General features: G+C 39.3%; 1 protein-coding gene across 6 annotated transcripts in view; it reads left to right on the forward strand.

Moving 5' to 3' along the window:
* The window catches only part of Gpbp1l1 (GC-rich promoter binding protein 1 like 1), a 34199-nt gene that overhangs the window by 6840 nt on the left and 6358 nt on the right, over positions 1-21001 (forward strand). For all 6 annotated transcript variants that reach the window (XM_052177072.1, XM_052177073.1, XM_052177071.1 and 3 more), the window contains exons 2-7: positions 4031-5054; positions 5765-5877; positions 7988-8117; positions 9064-9350; positions 13770-13842; positions 15683-15876. In XM_052177072.1, the coding sequence (XP_052033032.1) occupies positions 5818-5877; positions 7988-8117; positions 9064-9350; positions 13770-13842; positions 15683-15876 (744 nt within the window). In that variant the 5' untranslated portion in view covers positions 4031-5054; positions 5765-5817. The remainder of the gene's footprint in view (positions 1-4030; positions 5055-5764; positions 5878-7987; positions 8118-9063; positions 9351-13769; positions 13843-15682; positions 15877-21001) is intronic.

Genomic DNA, 21001 nt, shown 5'->3' on the forward strand with positions numbered 1-21001 from the left:
GTCTTTCTTAAATTGATTTTAAAATCCTCATTAAGTTCATCTTCCTTTTCTGTGAACAACCAACTAGCGTTGTTATTAAGGCCAAATCACTGGACTGAAAAAAAATATTGAACATAAAGTTTAAGATTGGCTATACTTTACCTTTGACTTAAACTTTTTTTTTTTTTTTTTTTTTAATGGTGTTTTTTGGATTTGGTCTTTTCGAGACAGAGTTTCTCTGTGTAGCCCTGGCTGTTCTGGAGCTCACTTTGTAGACCAGGCTGGCCTCGAACTCAGAAATCCGCCTGCCTCTGCCTCCCAGAGTGCTGGGATTACAGGCGTGCGCCACCAACCGCCTGGCTTAACATAGAATTCTTGATCCTGACTTAATTTTCCAGTATTATATAAAGAAAAGTGAATAATCTTAAAATTTCATAAACATAAGCATGGTAGGTAACTCACTCCTGTAACCCTAGCTCTGGGGTGAGGAGGCAGAAGGACCCTGTTCACAGTCATCCTCTGCCTCATTCATAGTTGAATGCTAGCCTGGACTAAAAAGCAAACAGGACTGGGGCTTGGCAGTGAAGAACAGTTGTTGCTTTTGCAGAGGACCCAGGTTTGTTTCCCAACAGCCACGTGGTGGATCACAGCTGTTTGCAGTTCTAGTTCTAGGGATCTGATACCCAATTCTGACCTGAATGTATAGCACACAAGCACATGATGCACATAAATACAAACACTCATACACATAAAGTAATTTTAAAGAAAAGCAATTACCATCAACAAAAACCATGTTTCATGATCCTGCCTAAATATAATATCCCTTAATGGTCTGAATCTTAAAAGCCATCAGTAATGCTCAGATTGCATCTAATAATAAGTATGCTTCTCTGTTTTATATTCTGTGTTCTGGTAGAATTTATCTTATCTCTTATTTTAATAATTCATTTGGAACTTTTTTGATTTTAGATTTAGTTTTTAGTTGTTTGATAGTATTTAGGTTTGCTTGCATTAAACATTTGTGTCCTTTGAGTGTAACAGAGCTTAGGAGGCAAAGGCAGGCGGATTTCTGAGTTCGAGGCCAGCCTGGTCTACAGAGTGAGTTCCAGGACAGCCAGGGCTACACAGAGAAACCCTGTCTCCAAAAAAAAAAAAAAAAAAAAAAAAAAAGTGTAATAGAGCATTAGAAGACTGAGAAAGGTTGCAAATGTTAGTATTTATTACTTTCTGAAATTTTCAGGAAATTTTGATTTTTTTTATTAGTCTACTAATTAATCTTTAAGATGACCTTTATTGCTTTTTTTTTTTAAATATTTTTTACATTTTGTGTGTGTGTGTATGTAGGTCAGGAATCCATTTTCATTTGTTATTTTTTGGGTTCTGGGATCATAGTCACTTAAACAGGTTTGGTATCAGACATCTGAACCATCTCACCAGCCCATAGTATGTTTTAGCCCCCTTTATAGTGGCATTTTATTAACTTATTGGGAGAGAATGCTGAAGAGGCTGTGAACATGAATATGCATACCCAAGCTGTGCCAGTGAGCGACAAAGAAATGAAGACAGTTGAGAATTCGTTCCTTTGGCAGTTGCTGCATTGCTAGCTGAGAAGTTTCTTAAGCCAGCTCTTCCTGTGTTGTGATTATGGCATTGGTTTTAACTGCTTAGTTTCTGTTATTGTTTTATATATTTGCCAAATCAAAGTCTACCAATTCTTTGAATTCTAGTGGTGTTTGATAAACTCCTTTCCTAGTTAAGTTACCTAAATTTGGTTTCTTTTTGTTTTGTTTTTGCTAAGGGCCTTGATTTGTAGAATTTGCTTTCTCTAGTATGTTTATTTTTTTTTTTCTGGTTTTCTGGATTTTGTTTTTTTTCAAAACAGGATTTCTCTGTATAACCCTGGCTGTCCTGGAACTCACTTTGTAGACCAGGCTGGCCTCGAGCTCAGAAATCTGCCTGCCTCTGCCTCCCAGAGTGCTGGGATTACAGGCGTGTGCCACCACCACCTGGCTAATTTGTTTTTAAAGAATTTACTTACTTTTATTTTATGTGCATTGGTAGTTTACCTGCAGGTATGTCGGGAAGAGGGTGTCAGATCAACTGCCATGTGGGTGCTGGGAATTGAACCCAAGTCCTCTGGAAGGGCAACCAGGGCTAGTAACTACCCATCTCTTTGGCCCCAGTTTTATTACTTCTATTTATGATAGCTTTTTTGAGACAGGGTCTCTGGCCTTGGCTGTCTTGGAGCTCACAGAGATTCTCCCACCTCTGCCTCCTGAGTACTAGGATTAAATGCGTGCTCTACCACTTCTGGCAGGTTATTTTATTTTATTTTATTTTATTTTATTTTATTTTATTTTATTTTATTTTATTTTGGTTTTTCAAGACAGGGTTTCTCTGTGTAAGCCCCTGGCTGTCCTGGAACTCACTCTGTAGACCAGGCTAGCCTCAAACTCAGAAATCTGCCTGCCTCTGCATCCCAAGGGCTGGGATCACAGGCGTGCACCACCACGGCCTGGCCTAAGTTATTTTTTTAAAAGCACACAAAATATGGTTTTTATGCTGACATTCTTACATTATCGTTGTACTTTGGTTATATTTAGCGTTATCACCCTCTTTTACCCTTTCCTACCATTCTTCCCCTCCCAAATAATCCTCTTTTTATATCCTCCATGTTTAAATGTAGATTCCTCATATAAGAGAAGGCATACAGTATTGTTTCCCCATTATCTTCTCCTTCTCTCCTTCCTCCCTATATCAGTTACTTTTTTGTTGCTACAGAAGTAACTTGCCACCGGGCAGTGGTGGTGCATACCTTTAATCCCAGCCCTTGGGAGGCCGAGGCAGGTGGATTTCTGAGTTCAAGGCCAGCCTGGTGAGTTCCAGGACAGCCAGGGCTATACTGTCCTGTCTTGAAAAACAAAACAAACAAAAAACAAACAAAAAAAAGAAGCTACTTACAAAAGAAAGAATTACTTTGGTTTATTGTTCCAGGGAGGAGCAATGATGGCTCAGTGGTTAAGAGCTCTTTATAAAGGACAAAACTTCAGTTCTGGGAGATCCAAGTATCTTACTTCCAAACTCATATGCATATAATTAAGAATTTTTAAAAATTAAAATTTTTTGGTCTGGGTCTTACTGTGTTGCCCAGGCTGGTCTGGAATACTATGGAACAGTATGGTTTTCCCCAAATCTTGTCTTACAAACAGTCTTGATTTTAAAAAAAATAAAATAAAAACTAGATTGCTGGGCTGTGTTGACGCTCACCTTTGTTCCCAGCACCTGGGAGGCAGAGGTGTTTCCTCACTGTATGTCTGCTGTCATGAACTTGGTACTTTGTAGTCTAGGAACTTAACACAGTGATGCTTAGGATTTGTCAGCAGAACAGAACCTGCCCAAACTTATCAGAAAGTAACTCCTGGAAGAAGGCTGGTAATTGGCAAAGAAACATTTGAGTCTTCTTAGTTCATATCAAGTTAGATCAGAGCTTTATTTGTCTCTAAACTGATAATTATCTAAAATATGTACAGTATAAATAAATGAGGCCACAGGTTTGTTTGTTTTGTTTTTAAATCTATGGTCTAGTGAGATTGTTGTGTGTGTGGGGGTGTGGGTTATTTTGTTTTGTTTTGTTTTTTGGATTTTTCGAGACAGGGTTTCTCTGTGTAGCCTTGGCTGTCTTGGAACTCACTCTGTAGACCAGGCCTGCCTCTGCCTCCCAAGTGCTGGGATTAAAGGTATGCTCCACCGCCGCCCAGCAAGTGAGATTTTTAAAAGCTTTAAAGGACTTAAAAAGGTTAGGTGTGGTATAATATGCCTGTAGTCTGAGCTACTTAGAAGGGACAATGTGGGAAGCATAGTAATTTTCTTGTCTATATAACAAAAAGACTTGTAGGCATGTTATTGTAGGCAGTGGCAAATTAAATTAATATTTAAATTGAATTTAAGGAATTTACTCTCAAGGTCTTGCTTTGATTCATATTCACTAGCAGTTAGGTGGACTGATTTTGCCTCTTCTAATTATGTGTTTTGTTTTATTTTTTTCCCTCAGAGATTGGCAGACTCAAGTGGCCTTTTTAATGTTTGCGTAATGATGGAGATGGACCCAAATTAGAAAGTGATTTCTTCAATAAAGCAATAGAAGATTCTTCATATCACTTCTGGAAGCTCAGTTCAGTTTTTGGGAAGGAAGAGAACAAGTGAAATACAGAAAATTAATAAGAAGAAAACCTCATTTTTGAATTCTCTTTTCTCCTTGACCCTTATCTTTTCTACTTATAATTTTGCTTTGAATGTATAAATAGCAAAGACCAAAGAAATAGGATATATATTTCGGAGCTTTATACCAAGAAATTTGCCTTGAAAGCTGCTATTCTGTGACAGGAAAACTATATCAAGTTTCTGTTGGATTCATTTTTTTCAAAAAACAAAACAAGACTTATTATATCTTTAGATTTTGAAGGTTAAAACTGATAAAAGCATATATATCTGCACACTGCTTTAAGCAGTTGGGTACGATAATGAGATTTGAGTTTTAAAAGCTTTTGTTGTGGATATCTTGCCACTGGAATTGATTGTGCAGAAGCTCTCTTACAGTGCTTTACTATTACAGTTTTGACCTGTGGTCTTGATGTCATTTCTTACCCACACCCGAGACCACTTGTCTTGGTAGCCATGACCTGGTTATGAACCGTGTTTGCACTCGCTGTGCAGATGTCCATGTTTTGCCTATTTAAGCAACATTACAGTGCCATTACTCAAGGAAGTTGAATGAGGTGAACATAGACATAGCTTCCCCCCTTTCCCCCCTTTTTTAAATGTAACAAATAACTTTCTATGTTCCCCTTCCCCCTTCCCCTCCCCCTCCCCCCTTTGGAAAAGTGTTGGGAACTAGGTATTCAGGATGCGCAACTGAGAGGATTGAGAGGGTGGGCCCCACAGAGCCAGGCTTCTGTGTGCTTCACCAGAAGGTGTGCTGCTGGCCAGGCTATTTCAGCACCCTTTCTATCAGAGAACCTCGTGGACGATATAGGTGGCAACGTTGGATACAGGACCACAGAGGTGACACTCTGAGGGTAAATATCATTCATGTGTCTTATCTTGTGGAGAAAACATACATGGGTTATGTGGCATGGAAAAAATACATTTTGTTGTACTGTGAAGTATTTAATTTTCAGAGAATATCAGTAATTCAGGTACACCAGTGAATCTCAGGAAAACCAAAACCAAAAAGGAAAGTTGATATGTGAGAAAATATTCCTAAGGTAAATGGAAAAGCTCTTGAGAGGTTCTGACCAGTGACCTACTTAGTGCTTTGATTGACCCTTATTATATCGGTAACCTTTGTAATTCTTCATCGCTTTAATACGGTTCCTCCTCTGTGGTAACTGCCAATCATAAAATTCTTTTTATAACTATAATTTTGCTGGTGTTATGAATTATAAATACCTGATGAGGCCCCTGTAAAAGTATCTCTTGACCACAAATGGGGTCTTGTCCCACAAGTTAAGAACCACTGTTCTATCTGTATCTATGTTAGGTGTTTTTGTTTTGTTATTTTAGGCAAAAATTCAAAAATGCATTTGCTTCCTTCCTGTAACATTCTTTATTTCTGTCATTTTTTGTGTTATTTAGAAGTCCTGCGATTTGGAATCTTGACAAGTAGTCTGTGGAGAGTTTTTAGGGTTTAAATCATTTGTAAAGGAGAACTGTAGATGAATCACAAACTCCTTTACACACTGATTGTCTTATCAGTTTGTCAGGAGTTATTTGTGTTCTTGTTTAGATCCTGGCCATGAGGTTGGATGCCTCATCCTGCTAAAAAGACACTGGACCTAAATGGCGCAGCATGACTTTGTTCCTGCTTGGCTAAATTTCTCCACACCACAGTCAGCGAAGGTACCGTCCTCATTCCTGTGTAACTGCCCAGACATACCAGTTCTCTTCATCCTGTCTTGCGGATGGCTTCTGTTTTGTGTTTCTGACTGTGTTGCTGTTCTTGTTTTGGTTATTTTGAGGAAAGAGAGTTGTATTTTGTTTTTCATATATATCCTACTTTTTCTTGGGATTTCAAACATATTCATAGACTTCCCATTCTCTTAAGAGCATATGAATATTTGGGGCTGGAGAGATGGCAAGGACAGTTAAGATCATTTTGTGCTGTTGTAGAGAACACAGGTTTGACATCCAGAATCCACAGGGTGGCTCAGAACCATAACTTCAGTTCCACCGGATCAGACTCCCTCTTCGATTGTTTTGGGCACCAGGCATGCATGTGGTACACATAGATACATAACATTCAGGCAAGACACTTATACATGTAAAATAAATAAATCTAAAAATGTCTTTTAAGAAAAAGGTGTATGAATACTTATTCAGTTAACATTAATATGTACCTTAATGCCAGTGTCTCTATTTTTCTAAAGGTGTATATACACAGATGTGCAAATGCCCCTGAAGGTCTTTGAAAAAGGACTGGTGCAAGTCTGTATTTTTAGGCTAGGGAAATGTGTGATCTTGGTTTTTCTGTTGTCAGGGCAAAAAAAATCCCAAAACGTCCCTGTTCAAGAAAGGCTGAATGCTGAGCACTGAGTGCTTTGCTTGTGCCTTCTCCTCACGTTTATGTACATACTTTCTGAAACATTTAGGTAGAGTCTTTGCACCTCAGTTCACTGACCCTCATGATCATATTTACGATATGCATTTTTAGACATCCCATACTCTAGTGAAGCTGACAAATCAACCATTGGTATCACTTACGGGTAAAGGATATATAGAAACCTGGGGAGAAGGCTGTGTAAAGTGCTTGGTGCACAATCATGACTAAGTTTGCCCCACTTTCACTTAAAACCTGGGAAAGTTCAGCAGCCCACCAGTAATTCCAGTGTTAATACCAATACTAGAGAAATAGAAACAGAATCCCTGAAGCAAGTTTAACCAGCTAAGTGAGCAAACTCCAGATTCAGTGATAGTTCCTGTCTTGGTAAATAAAGTAGAGAGGGAAAGCAAAGCAGAAGATGCGTATTATGCCAACTCAGGCCTCTCTATACTCACACAAGCCCAGATACCCATTCACATATGCATCCAGAAAAGAGGTTTAGAATAAAAATGTATGGAATAGGAATATTAGAATTAAACTATCATCATTTAAACGCTTCTTTCTCTTGTTTGTGTAAATTTAAAGACATAATCTCCCTGAATTTTTTTTCTCATGAATAAATAAGTAAATGGGACTGATACTAAAATGACAGTATTGGCACAAATATGAAGTAATGTTTAGAAGTTTCATTTTAAAACCATGGTAACTCATTAATAGTGGATCTTGGCTTTAATTCCAGTACTCTAAAGTTAAGGCAGGAAGATTGCAATGAGTCCGATGTACTCTGTGTCTCCTCAGTTTCATACATCAACTTCCTCCAAGTGTTCCTACCTCTGACTTTTTTCCTCCAGTTCCTTTCTCTTTGATGGATGTCCCACCTTCTATTCTACCTTTTGCTATAGGCTTTTTATTTTAACCAATCAGAAGGCATCTTAGGCAGGCAGGAAAGAACAGAGACATATGTTCACACAGTACATATAAACATGTGATGCAAACCTGGATTATATAGGTAGTTCTGGGTTACAGTATAAGACCCTGACTCAGAAGACAAAAATTGTAGTAAACTGGTTATGATAGTTCACATCTATAATACATGTTTATTTGTTTAGTTTTGAGGCAGGGTCTCCCCATGTAGCTGGCCCCAAACTCAAGGCAGTCAAATCTCAGTCTTTTTTTTTTTTTTTTTTTTTTTTATGTAAGTACACTGTAGCTGTCTATGAGCCACCATGTGGTTGCTAGTATTTGAACTCAGGACCTTCGGAAGAGCCATCTCTCCAGCACCCATATCTCAGTCTTCTTAGTACTGATTGTACTACCACAACAGACTGTTATTTTTGACCCACTGATTTAGAACCCAATAAGCTACTGAAAGAAAGTTAATCTTTGCCTTTCTACACTTTATAATGTTAGTCATCTACAGCCACCTTTGACAAACACGGAGAGCACCTATCCCGTGGAGAAGGTAGATTTGGAATAAGCCGTCGTCGACATAATTCTTCTGATGGCTTTTTTAACAATGGACCTCTACGAACTACAGGGGGTAAGTTATATCCAACTGTTGTGACCATATATTTAAACTACTGCCTAGGGCCAGGCTTGGTATGAAAACTTAATCCCAGTACTCAGAAGCCAGGCAAGTATATCTGAGAGTTTTAGGCTAGTCTACTATACCTATTTCCAAGACAGATAAGGCTAAATAGTGGCCCCAGGTCTCAGACCAAAATAAAAACAACAATGAACTGCTAATTACAATAAACTCAGGCTAGATGTATGCCAATAGCCCAGAAATAGTCATTACCTAGTTTCTTTACCTGTTTCTATGAATCATCTTTTCAGTTGAAGAACTAATTTAGAAAGGCTGGTGATTTAGCTCAGGAGTACATGCACTTTCTCTCAGTAGGGGCTCTATCTAGCACCAGAAAGCTGGGAGAATTGCCTCACAACGAATGGTGCGTTTATTGGTTTCTTTGTGTCAATTTCTCATTTAAAATGTTTCCTAAAGGGCTGGAGAGATGACTCAGCAGGTAAGAGCACTGACTGCTCTTCCAAAGGTCCCGAGTTCAAATCCCAGCAACCACATTGTGGCTTGCAACCATCCATAATGAGATCTGACGCCCTCTTCTAGTGTGTCTGAAGACAGCTACAGTGTACTTACATATGATAATAAATAAGCTGGGCGGTGGAGGCACACGCCTGTAATCCCAGCACTCTGGGAGGCAGAAACTGGTGGATTTCTGAGTTCGAGGCCAGCCTGGTCTACCAAGTGAGTTTCAGGACATTCAAGGCTGTACAGAGAAACCCTGTCTCGAAAAAACCAAATCCAAAAAATAAAAAAAATAGATAAAAATGAATAAAATAAATAAATCTTTTTAAAAAAAATGTTTCCTAAAGCCCTTTTGGAAATAACTTTGACCAGATCAGGAAGCATCAGTTATTTCTCAATTGATAAGAAACAGACAACTAACACCTTTTTCTTGTTATTTTAGATTCTTGGCACCAACCCTCCCTATTCCGCCATGATTCTGTTGACTCTGGTGTCTCTAAGGGAACATATGCTGGAAACACAGGGAATCTGTCTGGTTGGCATGGCTCTTCCCGTGGTCATGATGGTCTGAGCCAACGTAGCGGAGGTAGTACAGGAAGCCACCGACACTGGAATGGAAGCTTCCATTCCCGGAAAGGCTGTGCCTTTCAAGAAAAAACACCAACTGAGATTAGGGAAGAAAAAAAAGAGGATAAAGTAGAAAAGTTGCAGTTTGAAGAGGAAGACTTTGTAAGTATGAAACTTTTAAATGTGTAGGTGTGAATGCATCTATGGCATGTACATGTGTTGAGATCAGAGGATAACTGGAGTTGTTTTTTTCTTTACATCATGGGGATCCTGGGAATTAAAATAAGTTATATTAGGTTTGATGTTAGGGACCCTTACCTACTGAGCCATCTTGCTGATCCCAAGAGCATCCTTTAAAAAATATTTATAGGGCTGGAGAGAGATGGCTCAGCAGCTAAGAGCACCAATTGCACTTCTAGAGGTCCTGAGTTCAAATCCTAGCAACCACATGGTGACTCACAACCATCTGTAAAGGGATGTGATATCCTCTTCTGGTGTGTCTGAAGAGAACAATGGTGTACTCATACATTGAATGCATGAATGAATATTATTTATAATATCTGAGCCTGTGAGTGCACACACTATATATGTGTGGGGGCATGCGTGCAATAATCCGCCAGGCCTCAGTACAAATTTATAGTTAGTTCTTCCACCTTCACCTGAGTTCCAGGTCTCTCCATCCAACTCTGTATCCACTTCCTCTAGAGTCTATTCTGCCTTCCAGTACCTGCACAGCTATTGGCTATCAGTTCTTTATTAAAACCAATCAGGTACAATTCTAGATTGCCTTAGCCAGGTGAGGAAGAATGAATATTTACAAAATATGAGACCATTAGTTCTCTGCTAGTACAGAATTAACAATTGAATATACAGAGACACCTTCACATGGTGTGCCCCAACAAGTATCTGTGAAAACAACTCAGTGACAGTGTTCATATATATATCATTCGTATCATATATATCAAGCTCTCTTCCTGGTTCCAGCAGGTTACTTAATGTAATCAGGAGCTAGGAGTGCTTAGATTAAAGGCAGAGTTCTTGTCTAGCATCTACAGGGTCCTTGATGGGTATGGGGGTGTGGGTGGGTGTACACTGACAAAGATGGTACAGCTGGGCAGTGGTGGCACATATCTGTAATCCCAGTACTTGGGAGGCAGAGGCAGGCTGATTTCTGAGTTCAAGGCCAGCCTGGTCTACAAAGTGAGTTCCAGGACAGCCAGGGCTACACAGAGAAATCCTGTCTCGAAAAAACAAAACAAAACAAAGACAGTACAGCATATAATAATTGATATAATAGTCGCTAAAATGGAGGTATTATATAATTACTTCTGATAAGAAAATAAGGAAAACACATCTCAAAGTACTATTGTTTTAGTTTTTTAAAATACTAGCATTGCTATTTTCAGACTCTTATGTGTATCATACATAGGATGAAGTAGGTAGAGAGGATCCTCCTCCCAGAGGATTTAAGCCTACTTACTGACCTTCAAGTCTGGGCAGGAGAGAAGGCTCCATGATTAGGAATGCTGGCAGCTATTGCAGAGGACACAATTCAGTTTCCAGTATTCATCTCATGGCTGACAATCATTTGCGACTCTAGTGTGGAAATTCAGCACTTTTTTCTGGCCTTCACATATACTAGGCATACATGTTGTACACTGACATGTATGCAGGCAAAACACCCATTAATATAAAACACAAAAACCCAAACTTGAAACCAACTTTAGCTGGAGTGGATATTTCAATACATTATTAAATATTTGTCTTTAAATTGGGGTAGTGCTATAACAACCTAAAAATAGAAGTTGATCCCCGAATTAATGAACAACCTAGTACCTAGATTGTAGTATTAAAATACATTTCTGAACAAGATATTTATAAAATGAAGTTTTTTGCTTTTTTTCCCCCCATTTTACATAGGAAATATTTAAAGACTGCTAGGGCTCTATCAAAAAGATTCATGGACCAATGAATGGATTCCATAAATTAAGTTGTCTGCCACCAAACTAGATTACCCAAATTCAGTTACTTAGACCCATGTCAAATGACAGACGTAATCCTAAAAGTTGTCTCCTGACCTACACATTCACTGAGTCACACATGTTCTTTCACACAGACATAGGCACTAGCTTACAAAATAATGTAACAGGAGGGATGGAGAAAGATGCTGAGCAGTCAAGAGCAGGTGCTGCTCTTGCAGAGGACTTGAGTTCAGTTTCTATCCCCATCAGATGGTTCACAGCCTCCTGAAAGTCCAGCTCCAGCAGGGTCTAAGCCATCTGTCCTCCACAGGCACATACGCATAAACATAAGAAAAATAGCTCTTTAAAAAAATAAATAAAGATCAAAATTGGGCATCGTGGTGCATACCTTTGATCTTAGCACTTGGGAGGCAGAGACAAGTGGATCTCTTGAACTTGAGGTCAGCTTGGTGTACATTGTGAGTTCCAAGACAGCCAGGGCTACAAGAGAAAACCCTGTCTCAGTGAAACATAACAAAAAGATCAAAAAGGTTATCTAAAGTCACTTAAAGCTAACTATAATGGTTTACAAAGTGTACCCAGTTTAATAAGTTATATACTTGTTTTAATGAATGACAGAAGAACTTTGCCTATTATCTGCTTATTTATTTTTGTGGGTTTGATTGGTGTGTGTGTAGGTGTGTGTGTGTGTATGTGTGTGTGTGTGTGTAGGTGTGTGTGTAGGTGTGTATCCATGTGTATGGCTTAGCCAGTAGGTAGAGATCAGAGGACAACTTTTAGTTCTTTCTACTGCCTTGGGATACTGGAATTTTACTTGGCTCATCATGCTTGCATATCAGACTTTCACTACTGACCCATTTTTCCAGCCCAGTTGTTTATGTCATTTTGAAAATGTGTTTTTAAAAACTCAAGTTGCTAGATAGATGGTTCAGAGATTGAAAAATGCTTAGTGCTCTTGCAGAGAGCTCACATTTGGTTGGCAGCACCACTTTGGGTGGTTCACAACCCTCATTTACTCCAAATCCAAAGGATTTAATGTCATCTTCTGGCCTCTTCAGATAACTTGCACTTAGGTGCAAATACACAAATACATCATTTAGAAATTAAAACAGTGGGGAGATGGTTCAGCAGTTACGAGCACTGGCTGCTCTTGCAGAGGTCCTGAGTTCAATCCCCAGCAACCACATGGTGGCTCACAACCATCTGTAATGGGATTTGATGCCCTCTTCTGGAGTGTGAAGACAGCTACAGTGTACTCACATACATAAAATAAATTAATTAATTTTTAAAAAGAAGAAATTCTTGAAATTTAGTGAGATGAGATTGGGGCTGCTGCATGAGTGGGAAGAGTTGCTGTTTAAGAACACACGCCAGAGACCAGAGGTATGGCTCTGTGGTGAAGCATCCTTAGAGCCACACAAGTAAAAGTGACTTTAAAATCTAATTGTTTGAGATGGAGTTTGACTGGATAGCTCTGACTTTCCTGGAATTCACAGAGATACACACATATCTATGCCTCCCCCATGCTGAACTGTATCCGTCAAATCCGTACTAACTCTTTAAAAAAAAAAAAAAAAAGAGTCCTGAGTATGTTCTTCTGTGATAAGTGTTTGTCTGGCATGTATGTGCCCTTCATGTCAGTGCCTCACTGGAGGGAAAGGAAAGAAGATAGCCTTTTCCTTTAGTCTGTGAAAACCGTCTCTACTCTGGGCATCCCTTCTGTCCTCTATGTAATTAGTTAAGTCAAAGCTAAACTTGGCTTGAAATTATTGAGCTTTCGGTTCTTATAATCATACATTTTCAGCTTTGGAATTAGTCTTTGGGGCTAAGTCTCAGTCATCACCTGTAAAGGAACTTATAATTTCTCTGCCAGGAATTATCCATTCACCTCTCATGAGTTTTTATCATAGTAGAACCTTTTATGATATTTTCTTGCCTACTAGTTTTATCTTTGTGATAGTCCTATGAGGATAAATGCTTTTTAAATTTCTTTGTATTCCTCATACAGTCCTGCAACGTGGCTTTCTTCTACTCTAATGCAGTCTTAGAACTTCAGTGAATACTATACGTTCCACTGACTCCGTTACTTTCCTTGATTCTGAGGAAAACAACCCACAATCTTAGTCTGTGGCTTTCTATGCCTCCTTTTTCTTTTTCTTTTTCTTTTTTCTTTTCTTTTTTTCTTTTTTCAAGACAGGGTTTCTCTGTGTAGCCATGACTGTCCTGGAACTCACTCTGTAGACCAGGCTGGCCTCAAACTCATAAATCTGCCTGCCTCTGCCTTCCAAGTACTGGGATTTAAAGTTGTGCCACCATCACCTGGCCTATGCCTCTATGGCCTATACTCTACAGAAAGATGGGAAGCTGTATGTTTATGTTATGTATATAAATAAGAATCCTATGACAAAGGAAATAAAATTTAAGATACAGATAACACAGTGCCTGTTATTTCAACATATTGTTACATTTTTGATGTATTATTAAATTAGTTTGATCTGATATTAATAATTATTTGGTAGCTTCTATAATGATGGCTACTTTGAAAAATTCCCAAGTAATGAGCTTTTTGTATCAACCATTTATATCCCTTTTTTCCTAGCCTTCTTTGAATCCAGAAGCTGGCAAACAGAATCAGCCATGCAGACCTCTTGGGACCCCTTCTGGAGTGTGGGGTAGGTAGATTTGACTATTTTAAAAAACACAGCTTGAAATTCGTTATGACAGATGAGAGAAATAAAATTCTTCCTTTTTTTTTTTTTGGCTTTTGTTCTCAATTTTTGTATCTTCATCCCATTGCCTGGAGCAGCCAACACCAGTTAGCTCTTCATAGCCAGGCGGTGGTGGCGCATGCCTATAATCCCAGCACTCTGGGAGGCAGAGGCAGGCGAATTTCTGAGTTCAAGGTCAGTCTGGTCTACAGAGTGAGTTCCAGGACAGCCGGGACTATACAAAGAAACCCTGTCTCAAAAAAACCAAATGCAAAAAAAAAAGATAGCTCTTCATATACAAAATAGGAAAATATTCTATACCCATAGAACCATCCAAGCTTAATAAGCTTAGAGGACCCTAATTGGGACATTTGATTTTGCTGTTTGGTGGGTTTTCTGGCAGTTGGAGTAGTTTTAGCTTGAGTTGTCTGTTTAAGAATTTATTTTAAAGATTTGTTGATATTTAGAAGAGAGGTGTGCCAGCATGTATGCATACATACCTGTGAGTTCAGATAGCCTTGACATCCAAACTAGGATGTTAGACTCTCTGGAGCTAGAGTTACAGGTGGTATGGGTCCTGAGACCTGAACTGAAGCCTCCTGCTAGAGCAGTGTGAGCTGAGCAGCCCCACCAGCCCTGATGATAGGTGGTTGTGGTTTTTTGAGACAGGATCTCAGAGATCCACCTGCCTCTACCTTACTTGGTTGTGCCTGTTGATCACCCTGACCATCTTTCAAGCTAAACACTCCCTAAGTTCTGCTAATCTCTGTGTTGCAAGACTGATTTATAGACTTAGTGATTCATATAATAGTTTTTGTTTGTTTTGTTTTTTCACAGTTACTAAATGGTACTTTTTTGGTTTATCTGTGTAGCCCTGGCTGTCCTGGAACTCTGTAGAGCAGGCTGCCCTAGAACTCACAAATGGTACTTTTTTTTTAACAAAAAAAACTCCAAATGGCTGGGCCTTTAATTCCAGCACTTAGAAAGCAGATATAGCTGAATGTCTTGTGAGTTCAAGGACAGCCTAGTCCCTATAGAGGTTATAGTGGTTTCCAGGCTACCCAGATCTATATAGAGAGACCCTGTCTCAAAAAAGAAGGGGGGAGGGATTGGAGAAATGGCTCAGTAGTTAAGTATATGGACTCCTCTTCTAGAGGACCAGGGTTTGATTCCCAGCTCCACATAATATTTGTAACTCCAGGATATTCAGCACCTTCCTCTGGCCTCCTCAAGTTCTAGGCATGCATGTTGCAGTATGCAGACAAAACACTCATGCACATTGAATAAGTAAATTTTAAAAATAAAATTTGAAAAATTGTCCTATTTTTTTCAGCAGTATCTTTTGTACTGTTCTAGTACAGTGTTTGGAGGCATGAGCACGTGCCTGTACATACAAAGGGAAAGGTCAACCTCAGGTGATTTTTTTTTTTTTTCTTCAGGAGCCATCCACCTTATTTTTCAACATTGACCCATTTATCTGACGTTCACTGAATATGCTGGACTGGCTGGCTAGTAAATTTTGGGATTCAACTCTTCTTTCTCTCTGTTGCTAAGATTATAAGCATTTGTGCCTGTCATTTTGTAAATGTGGTTCTTGAGCTCATATACCTGTGCTGGCATGGGAAACACTTTACCCACCCATAGTATTTCTTTTTCAAGTATTTGTTAAATGAACACAAGGTAATATATGTCCCCTGGTCTCAACTTCATGTCCTATGTTGAAGGTGAGGCTATTGTTTAAACTGTTGGTTTTGCTGGTCAAAGGTGTGACCTTCCTTTGTGTCTCCACTCTTATATTTCACAGAAAATCCACCTAGTGCCAAGCAACCCTCAAAGATGCTAGTCATCAAAAAAATTTCCAAAGAGGATCCTGCTGCCGCCTTTTCTGCTGCATTCACCTCCTCAGGATCCCACCATGCAAATGGGAACAAAGTATCAACTATGGTTCCAAGTGTCTATAAGAACTTGGTTCCTAAGCCTGCACCACCTCCCTCTAAGGTATGAGTTACAGTCATTATAGAAATGTTGAGACACAAGATTAGCAATAAGTCAAGTGTTTGATATATTTGTATCTTTGACAATTATTGGTTATGCCTGTTACATTTACAGAGTTATACTCCCATCACCAGACTCTGCCAATGCCAGCTGATTAGCTTCATTTTTGTAAGCTTGATCCTTCTTGTTACTTCCTTTAATAACATTAACATCTGTAGATCAATCAAGCTGAATACTTAGCTGCAGCTTTCCTCTTGATCTTCCCTTCAGCCAAGCAGTTATCTGTTACTCTTTTTCTCTGTCCTCATTTAAGACTTTGACACTTTGCACACCCTTTCTTCATCTTCATATTTCACAGAACTGCTAAAATGATCATCCTTAAATAGTTGAGTACACTTGGCCACATTGTCACATACCTGTACTCAGCTACTCAGGAGGACGGTACAGGACAGTCAGTTGACTCTAAGACTTCAGGTTTGGGTAGCAAGCATATCAAGAGACTCCCTCTCTAAGAGAAAAGGGTGAAGGGATAGTGTATCATTCTACTTCTGTATCTGTTCAGTGGCTTCAAACTTTATTAGATGGTCAGTGTTGTTCTCTGAAGAGCCCCCACACAGATGTTCTAGGCTATTCTAACCTTTGTTGACTGTTCCTACTGTTGCTGCTCATTGTCACCTCCCTTTAAAACTGTAAAAACAAGCCCAGTGGTGATGCATGCATTTAATCCTGCCACTTGGTTCCCAAAGAATCATACCTGTCAGCCATCAATGGTAAATATCTGTTTTTATTGTTGTAAATTGTGCACAGGTATGTGGGTCTGTGTCTTTGTGTGTGCAGGTACCCTGGGAATCTAGAGGTTCTAGATCTGCTCTAAATGTAATTATCCTCCACATGGTGCTGGGAACCAAGTTCCCTTTGAAGGGCACCTCAAAGGGAGGTGCCTCGTCTCTCCAGGTCCCTGCCTCCTGCCCAGCTGTGTCTCTCCCCCACCTCCCCCTATTGATATTTCAAGATGAGATTTCTGTGTAGCCCTGGTTCTGGCACTCGCTCTGTACACCAGGCTGGCCTCAAACTCAGAGACCTGCCTACCTCTAACTCTTGAGTACTGGGATTAAAGGTGTATGCCACCATACTTGGACCATAAGTATTTTCCCAATTTTATTGCCCCTTTTTTTCTCTTAACTAGGAAGAAATTACTCTTGATGCTCATGCCATCCTTCTTGTGACTCCTGTTGTGTTCTATTCATACAAAGATTAGTCTTTACATCTCTATCATTGCATAACACAGGGTCTCTTTTTAAAAAGACACTCAAAATTGCTTGACAATTTCAGTCTGCACAGATTAAAGTGAAATATATTGCTAAGATCAGACCCTAGTGAGCTGACATCAGTTCACTTTCATTCTTCACAGTGTGGTGTGTTCTTATGAGCATTATAAGTAGATTCAGTTGTGCTTTTTGTGCTACAATAGCTGGATATAGCAATACAGCCTTGAAATTGAACCGCAATTTGTTTTTAAGAGTCTACGTTCATTTCAACTAAATTAAATTACTAAATACATCACTAAGAGCAACACCAGTATAGACTGTGGTCATCTATCAAGGTTTTACCAAGAAAAATATTGGGGACTCTTTGGAGTATCATGGATAGCCAGATATTAGAGAGTGTTTGATGTTAAAGAAGTTCTAAGCCGGGCAGTGGTGGCACACGCCTGTAATCCCAGCACTCTGGGAGACAGAGGCAGGTGGATTTCTGAGTTCGAGGCTAGCCTGGTCTACAGAGTAAATTCCAGGACAGCCAGAGCTATACAGAGAAACCCTGTCTCCAAAAAACCAAAAAGGAAAAAAAAAAAAAATTCTAAGATCAGCAAATGTTAAACATGTGGGTGGTAATGGGGCCATTTTATTTATCCTCAGTAGCATTGCAAGGTAATACTAAGACTTGTAATGTCTTTTCTTAAAAAGTGTATTTGTGTATGTTGTACATGCACATATATATGTATGCTTGAGTGTATCCAGGAATCATGAGGTTGAAATCAAGCAACTCAACCCAGAGATTGCTGATTCAGTTAGTCTAGCTAACTCGTGTGCTTCAGGGACTCAGTGATCCCATGTCTTCCTTCTGGGTGCTTGAGTTATTTGGGGGGGGGAGGCAGGGAAACAGGTACATTTATGCTATATTCGCATGCATGTTTTCTTGGGTCTTGGGGATCCAAACAGGGTGTTAACATTACTTGAGCAGCAAACAGCTAACCACTAAGTCTCTACCTAGGCTTCTAACTTAGTCATTATTACAGTAAAAATGATACTGTTTGTTCTACAATAAGTCAGATTATCTAGGCAAGAGGATAGACAATAAGGAATGGGAAAATAACTTTGATTGAAGCATTTAAATATTATTAAAAATTATATTCAGGAATAAAAATCATATTCTATCACAAAGTAAAAGAGCTAAGTTTAAAGTAGCAACAGTGCTTACCAATATTTGTCACTTGCTGCCAGCCAGTTGAGGAAAATAACTTGGGTCAGGCAAAATGTCCTGATACACACCTTTCATCCTAGCACCCTAGAAGTATAGTTAGGCAGATAGCTGTGAGTTCAAAGCCAGATCTACCAGTCCATGGTGAAACATTGTCTCCAATAAAAAGGTTTTTCTTGTTTGCATCTAGAAAACTTGTGACTTTTGAGGTGAAGACTTAAGAGAATGAAAGTAGCAGGTAGAATGCACATTCCTGTATTTGAGTCAGGTAGATTGTAGGTTTGAGACCAGCCTAAGCTACACAAGACCCTAGAATGTAGTTTGTAGCAAAACTAAATGAAGAAATATAGAAATCTTTAAGCAACAGTCATGGGGCAACTTTAAATGCCTGTGAAGGTGGGAGTCTTGACCTGGTATAATCAGGACCCTAGATTTAATCCCCAGTACCAAGAAGAGAGTTGGTTTATCCAAGTACATCATAGTACTATTCTTCAAAGTTGCAGAGAAAGTCTGTTTACTTTGTGGTGGACATAAAGAGTTGACATAAGAAGCAACAGTCAAGAAATTGATAATCCCTGCAAGAGCATATCACTGATTATCTAACTACTTCTATTAGGGCCCCCAACCTACTAAAATTTCTAACATTTTCCTCTTATCAGGTACCAGATCATGTACATACTGGATTTTATGGGTTTTGTTTTGTTCTGAGTTTTTTGGTTGATTTGGGGTTTTTTTGTTTTGTTTTGTTTTAGATTTTATTTTATGTATGTGAGTACATTGTCTCCGTCATAAGACACAGCAGAAAAGGGCACTGGATCCCATTACAGATGGTTGTGAGCCACCATATGGTTGCTGGGAATTGAACTCAGGACCCCTGCAAAAGCAACAAAATCTAAACTATGCTAGTGACTTTTCTTGGTATTACTTTTTATGTAGCGTGTGTCAGTGTCTGTGTCTTACATTCTGTGGCACATGTCAAGGTCTGATACCTTGTCAGGAGTCAGCTCCTTCTTTCCACCCTGTGGATCTTCAGGAGTCAGCTCCTTCTTTCCACCCTGTGGATCTCAGACATTGAACTCAGGTTGGCAGGCTTACAGCATTTATCTTTGTAAGGTATTTGGAATAATTATTCTTCTGCTATAAAAGGAAAAATGATACAAAACAACTGTTAAAACAATCTAGGGACTGGAGAGAAAAATTCTACAGTTAAGAGCACTTGCTGCTCTTCAAGAAGAACCTTGATCTATTCTCAGCACTCCATGGAGCCTCCCAACTATTTGTAACTCCAGTTCCAGGGAATTTCAATACCAGCTGGCATCTACAGGCACTAGGCATGCCCATGGTGCCTAGACATACATATACAGGCAGAAACACATAAAATTTTTAAAACGTCTTAGAAAATAATCTAGCAGGAACTTTCACATCACAGTTCTGAGGTAGACATATTGTCATTTTGCTCTTTCTTTGAACAGTGACCTTAGAGAGGTTTCATAGGTAGGTGTGTGTGTGGTGTTTGTGTGTGTGTGTGTGTGTGTGTGTGTGTGTGTGTGTGTGTGTGTGTGTGTGTGTGTGTATGTGTTAGTTATAGAGGTGGTAATCCTTTTTAACTTTTTTTTTTTTTTTTTTTTTTTTTTTTTGAGACAGGGTTTCTCTGTGTAGCCCTGGCTGTCCTGGAACTCACAGGCTGACCTCAAACTCAGATATCCACCTGCCTCTGCCTCCCAGGTGCTGGGATTAAAGGCGTGCGCCACCACCGCCTGGCTCCTTTTTAACTTTTTAGTGAGAAGCAACAACACTTCATGAAGTACTTAACTGGCATAAAGTAAATGCCAATAAGTATTTATTACCAACATGGCAAGCCCACTATATGTTTTAGCCATTCTTAGGAATTTATTAAACAGGGTGCCATGGTCCTCCAGTTCCAGGGGATTCTCTCTGCTTACCTCCACGTCATCAGCTGTGTCTCTGATGCACAGATACACAGGGCAAATCACTGATCACATAAAAGAAAAGAGCTTTTAAAAGTTTAAAAATATACAAGACAATGTCTTCAAGGGTTTCATGTTTTAAATGTGAAAAGTGACTAGGATAAAATGACAGCTTAACTTCAGTTTAGCTCTACTGTTAGGTATACAGAAGACAGAATGCTAATATGCACTTGTCCATTTAAAAAGGGATAATACCTGTGCAAAGATAGTGTTTTCTGTACTAGTGTGCTGGTTGGAGTTTGAATCCTTTCACCTATATTTTAAAACAAAAACTAGGTGTATAGATACAGGTGTATCTGTTAGCCCAGAGCTGATGGCATGGTCAAGATAGGCCAATTGCACAGTCTTGTTGATAAGCCACAGGCATACACAAGCACACAGAGGTAGCAGTCTCTAAGTTCTAGGCCAGTCTAACTACTTAGTGAGACTTTGTCTTGGATGGATGGATGGATGGATGGATGGATGGATGGAAGGATGGTTTATAAACAATATTAAATGCAAAAAGCAGAAAGTAAGTGTTAGCACCTATGAACCCATGATACCTAGTCACTAACTGAGAATTCTGTTCAGCAGAAAAATGATGGTGGTCTAAGACTGAGAGAAAGTACTTTTGCTTGACTTCTTGCCTCCGGCTGAAGTAGTGAGCTCACAAGAGAATAATC

This window comes from Apodemus sylvaticus, chromosome 3 (assembly GCF_947179515.1).
Source record: "Apodemus sylvaticus chromosome 3, mApoSyl1.1, whole genome shotgun sequence".
NCBI lineage: Eukaryota > Metazoa > Chordata > Mammalia > Rodentia > Muridae > Apodemus > Apodemus sylvaticus.